Source organism: Tupaia chinensis, unplaced genomic scaffold (assembly GCF_000334495.1).
Source record: "Tupaia chinensis unplaced genomic scaffold, TupChi_1.0 Scaffold144247_1, whole genome shotgun sequence".
Taxonomy (NCBI): domain Eukaryota; kingdom Metazoa; phylum Chordata; class Mammalia; order Scandentia; family Tupaiidae; genus Tupaia; species Tupaia belangeri.
In genome coordinates this window covers 353,896-361,145 of record NW_006204105.1, presented here as the reverse complement: position 1 = coordinate 361,145, position 7,250 = coordinate 353,896, and the positions used below count along the sequence as shown (strand labels likewise).

The 7,250-nt window shown below is 42.0% G+C and overlaps 1 protein-coding gene across 1 annotated transcript in view; it reads right to left on the bottom strand.

Moving 5' to 3' along the window:
- Positions 1–3,543: 3,543 nt before the first annotated feature.
- The window catches only part of LOC102477996 (vomeronasal type-1 receptor 90-like), an 11,195-nt gene continuing 7,488 nt past the window's right edge, over positions 3,544–7,250 (bottom strand). The window contains exons 3-4 of the mRNA XM_014583291.2: positions 4,141–4,321; positions 3,544–4,066 (exon numbers count right to left, since the gene is read on the bottom strand). Of these exons, the coding sequence (XP_014438777.2) occupies positions 3,544–4,066; positions 4,141–4,321 (704 nt within the window). The remainder of the gene's footprint in view (positions 4,067–4,140; positions 4,322–7,250) is intronic.

Below are 7,250 nucleotides of genomic sequence, written 5' to 3'. Positions count from 1 at the left end.
TTTAATTCCATCATGGTCAGAGAAGATGCTGGGTACAGTTTCTATGCCTTTGAATCTGTAAAGGCTTGATTTGTGTCCTAATATATGATCTATCTTTGAAAAGGTTCCATGTCGGGGTGAGAAAAATGTATATGTTGTGGATGTAGGGTGGAAAGTTCTATAGATATCTGTCAAGCCCATTCCATTTATAGTATCATTTAAGTCCTGTATCTCTCTATTTATTTTCTGTCTAGAAGATCTGTCTATAGGAGATAACGGGGTGTTGAGATCTCCAACAATTATAGTATTTTTCCCTATGTCTCCTTTTAGCTCCAGCAGTCTTTCCTTCACATATTTAGGCGCACCTGAGTTGGGTGCGTAGATATTTATAAGGGTTATATCTTCTTGCTGGATTACCCCATCTACTATTATATAATGCCCTTCTTTGTCTCTTCTTACAGTCTTTGTTTTAAAATCTATTTTGTCTGAGATCAATATCGCTACTCCAGCCTTTTTCTGATTTCCATTTGCATGGAATATCTTTTTCCAGCCCTTGACTTTTAGTCTATGTATATCTTTATCCATAAAGTGAGTTTCTTGTAGGCAACAGATAGAGGGTTTCTGTTTTCTTATCCATTCAGCTAGTCTATGTCTCTTAACTGGGGAATTTAATCCATTGACATTCAATGTAATTATCGATATTTCCATACCTGATCCTATCATTAAGTGAGCCATTTTCTTAGTTGTTTTTTGTTCTCGTATAACTGTCTCTGATTTTTTAGTTTTCCTGGTATAGTACTCCCTTCAAAACCTCTTGAAGAGCTGGTCTGGTGTTGGTAAATTCCTTCAAATTTTGTTTATTTGAGAATGTTTTTATCTTTTTTTCCCATATAAAAGATAATTTTGCCGGGTATAGTATTCTTGGTTGAAATTGTTTTTCACTCAACACTTTGACTATGCTTCCCCATTCTTTCCTTTCCTGCATTGTTTCTGCTGAGAGATCCGATGTTAGCCTGATGGGGTGACCTTTGTAAGTAACCTGGCGTTTCCCTCTTGCCAACTTTAGTATCTTGTCTTTATCTGTTGTTTTTGCCAGTCTGGCTATGATGTGCCTTGGAGATGATCTTCTTGGGTTGATTCTACTTGGGGTCCTCTGTATTTCTTGGGTCTGGATATTTGAATGCCTTTCTAGATTTGGAAAGTTTTCTTCCAGGATCTCATGGAATAAATTTTCCAGGCCCTTATTATTTTCTTCCTCCTCCGGAATACCAATTATCCGAATGTTGGGGCGCTTGATGGTGTCCAGTATTCCTCGTATATTATCCTCATTTTTCATGGTTGTTTTCTCAATCTTCTTGATACTTTTATCTAGGTCAGATGTTTTGTCTTCTACGTTAGAGATTCGGTCTTCTGCCTGGTCTAACCTACATTTAATGCTTTCAAGGGAGGTTTTGATTTCCTCTATCACATTCTTCAAACCTAGAAGTTCCATCTGGTTCTTGTTTAGGGTATCCATTTCTTCTTTCAAGTCATTAAAGGACTTCCTCATCTCCTGGAGCTCCTTGTCTCTTTTCTCTTCCATCTCAGTTAGTTTGGTCACTACAAATATTCTGAATTCCTTATCAGACATGTCCACGACGTCCATTGTATTGACTGTGGGTGATGTAGGATTGATGATTTCCCTTGACGGAGAGGCCTTTTGTTGGTTGCTCATATTTCTTGAGCCTTTGCGATTGTTTTTAGTCATCAGGTAATCTATATGTTTCTTGCCAACTTATTTCAGGTATCTCTGATTCATAAAAGTTGTACAGGCTTAGAAGATTGATGATTTCTCTTATGGTTGGCCTACCTATTACTCACAATTACCATTAACTGTTGCCACTAGCCCTGGAAGGCCCAAAGTGCTCGCTGTTTCTAAGGAGTAGTGAGCCTTCAACTGACCAAACAAGCAACACCCCAAGAGCAAAGAAAAACAAAATGGAAAAAGAAAATCGCGCACCGCGCGCTACTCAACTCACCAAAATTCAAACACTCCAAAGGCTAGTGGAAATGGATCAGACAATGAATGACAGTACCAGGTTGGTCGGGCCTGCAGCCTCAGTCCGCCTGGTGTCCGGAACTGCTGGCCGGCTCGATCCGGGTTTCGGGTGGGGAGGGGTGTGGGTTCGCCTTAAAGTCCCAGGCAACCAACCTGGAGTCCAAGGAGGAAGGATGGTGGGGATACGTGGAGTTGCGGTAGGGTCGGGCCTGCAGCCTCAGTCCGCCTGGGGTCCGGAACTGCTGGCCGGCTCGATCCGGGTTTCGGGTGGGGAGGGGTGTGGGTTCGCCTCCTCAGTCTGCCTGGTGTCCGGAACTGCTGGCCGGCTCGATCCGGGTTTCGGGTGGGGAGGGGTGTGGGTTCGCCTTAAAGTCCCAGGCAACCAACCTGGGGTCCAAGGAGGAAGGATGGTGGGGATGCGTGGAGTTGCGGTAGGGTCGGGCCTGCAGCCTCAGTCCGCCTGGTGTCCGGAACTGCTGGCCGGCTGGATCCCAAGGCAAGGTTGTTAACTCTCATTGTTCCATTTGAATAGAGTAGGGAGAAGTCTGACAAGAGCAATTAGACAAGGACTGGTCGCACCCTCTGGCATTTAGTCACACAGTGTTCTATGATGCACAGCACTGTTACCTGGACAAACATCAGAAGGGCTAAGATTCAACAGTTTAGGTGTCAAAAAAGGAAGGCTGAGATTCAGTTCAAAGGTTAAGAAAAACTCTGCTTTCTCCCCACATTGGGCGGATTTTTGGAACATTATTTCTTTTCTGATGTGAGATATTCTTGGTATCATAGATCAAGCCTCTGTACACGGTGGAGGGGGTAAGCAGAACTCAAACATGGTTCTATCATCTGTGCCAACCGGAGTCTTGCCCTGTGTTTTTCTTTGCATTTTAGTGTGGAGGGACCTGTAACTTGTTCTAGGAAACTGAATATGGCAAAGGCGGTAGGCAGATATTTTTGTGATTATGACTTCAAATAAGAAACAACTAGTCAGACTGGAGAGAAATTCTCTTGCTAGCCTGTCAAGATGCAATGTTCAGGGGGCTGCAGGTCCCCTTCAAGGTCTAAAGATGACCTGTAAGTGAAATCTACACATGGATTGGGGTCCTCTGTCAGGCATCCACCAGGAAATGAAATCTTCCACCACCCAACTGAACCACTATAGCAGAGTGTTTAAGTGTGAGTAGAGGGAGCTGCATCTCAAGTGGCTGACTGAGGTTTGAACCTCAGTTCTGGAGACTTGGGGGGGCGGGGACACGACAACAACAACTCTGGGTGCATGGAAACATGCTCAGAATCCAGATGAGTTCGAGAAATGGAAGGAAAAAGGATTTTGGTGTGGCCAGACTCCATTGGCAGTCCTTTCTCTTGCTCTTTCTCTCTCATATTCACATCTGCACTCTGGGGGAAAAAAAAAGTATAGGCATTTCATGAAAATGCTATTCTATATTTGTTATTTAAATTAAATAAATCCTGTGCTTTTTAAATGGCTTAACTAGTCACTAAAGACTATTTCCAGGAATAAATTTTCATAGGTAATTTTTTAAAGGCTGGTGGCACTTCTGCTGCATATTTTTCAGAGTATTGATTATTCTATTATCAGAACAGATGAGGACCAAAGGACTGATAGTGGCATAGACATTGACCGTAATCCGGTGGACACCAACAAGAACTGGGTCTTTCATCCATAAGATGACAACTGTGGATGAGATGATGATGTCTGTGCAGTACATGACCACAAAGAAACACACCAGCAGCAGGATGCTCTGGGTAGCTCTTTTCTCTGGGGAGAGTCTTGGGGAGAGGCTTGTTCTGTAAAGGTGCTGGGATTGTCTCTGATGCCTGAACAAGAGAATGACCATGAACACACTTGAGAGCAGCATAATTCCTGAAAAGAAGGCATCCCTGACAAATGCCAGAGTGAAATAAAAACCCCTGATGATGAAGTTATTGGGGGCAAGTGCACAATATTTATTGATATTCCTTAGATTGGTCTGGGTCTCATTGGAATAAGCTATGGTGTAGATGATCATGTAGGTACTAAGGCCCAAACTGAGGAACCAAAAAGAGAGAAAAAAAAAACCTGGATCTTGTAATTCTTGGATTTCTGTTTGAACCTTGCCCACCAGGAGGTGCTAGGGCAGATGGTGATGGTCCGGAGCACACTCAGGAGGCAGGTGGTGCAGATGGAGAGGCCCCGCATAGCCTTGTTTACATAGAACACCGCCTTACATGTGAAGTCATTCCAGTATGTTGGTGACTGAGACAGCTCTGGAGACAAAAATTCAGCTGCAGTGAGAAGCATCACTATGTGCACAAAGGTCAAGTGACAGATGATCAGGTCGAACGGCTTGGGTTTGTGGTCCAGAAGAAGTACAAGGAGATAGAAGAGAAGGAGGAAGATGTTCACTGGGAGTCCAATAACAGCTTGGGAAAAAAGGCATTTTTCAATGATAACAGAAATGGAAAGTGTGTTCATCTTCGTGGCACAAAAAAAGCAGATTTTGTATATCTAGAAAAAGTAATAGTACATCTCACATCAATATGCTTTCAAAATCATCACCATAATCATTATTTGAATTTTACTTACTTACTAGTAATAAACCATGTCTATCTCATATAAATTCATGACAACTCTCTCCCTGTATCAGTTTCTACATGAAATCACTTATACATGTGAAACATCAAGACACCCATGTTCATGCCTATAGAGGGCTCACACTGTCTACACCCTGCAGCTGTGTCTCCAATTTTAGGAATCCTCTCTGTTGTCCTTTTATTTTACACGTAGTTTAACACCCAAAACAGAGAAGTACATAAAATATCACACAGTGGTATTTGTGCAATAAAATTGAATATAAATTTTTCCAATGTGGAAAGACTTACCAGATAAGCATTTAAAAAATACCAGCTGAGTCTTTCTCATATCTCATCACTTTGGCAAAAACTACTCTTTGTCACTCTTTCCACATTTCAGACCTTGTGATTATATTGGACTCAGTATAATTCAGGAAAACATGACACTTTAAATCAACCAGTCTTATGTGCAACCTTAGATTCCCTTTGCTATGACATCTAATATCTTCCCAGATCTGAAAGTTAGGATAAGTACATCTTTGTATGGGTGTTCCTATGTTTGCCAAACCCCCATTAACCCAATTAGCCTACAAGGATCCTCTCTTCAAGTTTAGTTTCTATGCCAGAGATTTCTTCTGTGATCTATCTTCATCACAGGTTAAAATGCTACTTCCCACCTCTCAATTATCAAAGGTAAAATATCTACTTTTTATTTCTTTTTATTTCAATTTTTATACATTCAATTTCATGTTACTTAGCTTACAAAGTGAATATTTTTTTTTAATTTTTTTAGAGGTTTTTGCTATAGGGCACATGCACTCACCAGACGGACAGAGAGACAGAAAGCGAGAAATCACCCCCCGGGGGGATGGTCACACCACAATCCCTTCTCCTCCATTCTCCTCTCAGGATCTTGGGCACGCACGCACACGTGCCCAGCGTGAGTTTTAAGCCACCAGATCCGGGACGTGAACCGTGATCAACTATGTGGGAGTCCAGAGGCATAGCCATTATGCTAACTGCTGGTCCCACAAAGTGAATATTGTAATATGTGTACATTTCTCACCAGTCCAATCTTTCACTCTGCATAGTATAGATATAAGAATATCATTCATATGCTAAAAATACTGGATTTTGTTTTATCATTATAGTAATGAAAAAGTATTGTTTTCATTATAAAATTTCCAGCCACCATTGAGCAGTCTGTCTTGTAAGACATGGGACTGGTCATTGACAGCATGACGTGGTTATGAGAATTTCAGGGGCCAAGGAGAGGAGGTAGGTCGATCTGTGGCAGTGAGTGGTAACCCGAGAAAATGAGCTGGCAAGTTAAGGAAGGAAAGCATAGTTCCTTCATGATTACTTCCATGGAAAGGCCTAAATAAAAAACTCAATGCATGAAGAATAGAAAAGAGGGAGCTCCAGGCCTCTGATCAGCCAGGGACACTGAGGCAGGGACAGCTCTGCCCCCTTGCCTCACTTTCAGGCCCCCAGACCAAGACCCCACCCCTAGACTGTCCTTTCCCCAGCAGCAGGCAACAGAACTAGCTCCAGGCCTCTGATCAGCCAGGGACACTGAGGCAGGGACAGCTCTGCCCCCTTGCCTCACTTTCAGGCCCCCAGACCAAGACCCCACCCCCTAGGTAGGTAGCTAGTATTATCTGCTTTTGATTTTTGTGCTTCTCCACTCTATTTTTAATTCCCTGGTCTTCCTCTTCCTACAGACTGTCTTTTCCCCAGGAGCAGGTGATAGAATCAGCTCCAGGCCTGTGGTGCATAAGCGCAGTTCACAACTTTTTTTTTTTATTTCTGTGTGTTGTCTTTTCTTTCTATTATCCTCTCCTCTTCATCTTCCACCCTGCCAGAGGCACTAGACAGGTCTATAATCAGATATCTGAAATTCCCTAGTAATGTAAGTTTCTCTGGGATTCTCTCTTGTACTTATCCACCTGTGAAAAAGGAGATACTGCTTTTCGGGCACCCCAGTAGAATACCCCTCTTGAGACCACATTGGCAAAAACAACAGAAGAGAGACTTCAGCAAACATCAATTTTCAGCAAAAGGGAAACTCACTTATTCCTAGTCGGAGAAAAGTTCCCATAAGAGATATTCAAAAGTGAACACATCTTCCAACGGCTAGAAGTAGAAGAAGAGCCTCAGGTCTGAATAAACAAGGAAATATGTCTCCACCAAAGGAAAATGGTAACTCCCCTCCATCTCTCATAAACATGGAGGATGTTACCAAAATGTCAGACAAAGACTTTCGAGCATTCATGGTTACCAAATTCTACGAGTTGGAACAGAAAAGAGACAATGAACTACAGGAGATTAGGAAGTCCTTCCAGGACATGAAAGAAGAAATGGACACTCTGAGAAAGAATCAGGTGGAACTATTAGAGATAAAGTCTGTAAAACAGGAAATCAAAAACTCTCTTAAAAGTATTAAAAGTCGATTAGACCTTGCTGAAGACCTAATCTTTGATGTAGAAGATAAAACCTCTGACCTAGGAAGAAAAAAACACCAAAAAGATTGAGAAAATTAAAAAAAAAAACCACAAGGATAATATACAAGATATACTAGACTCAATTAGACATCCAAACATCAGAATAATTGGCATCCCAGAAGGTGAAGAAACTAATAACAGCATGGAAAAATCTA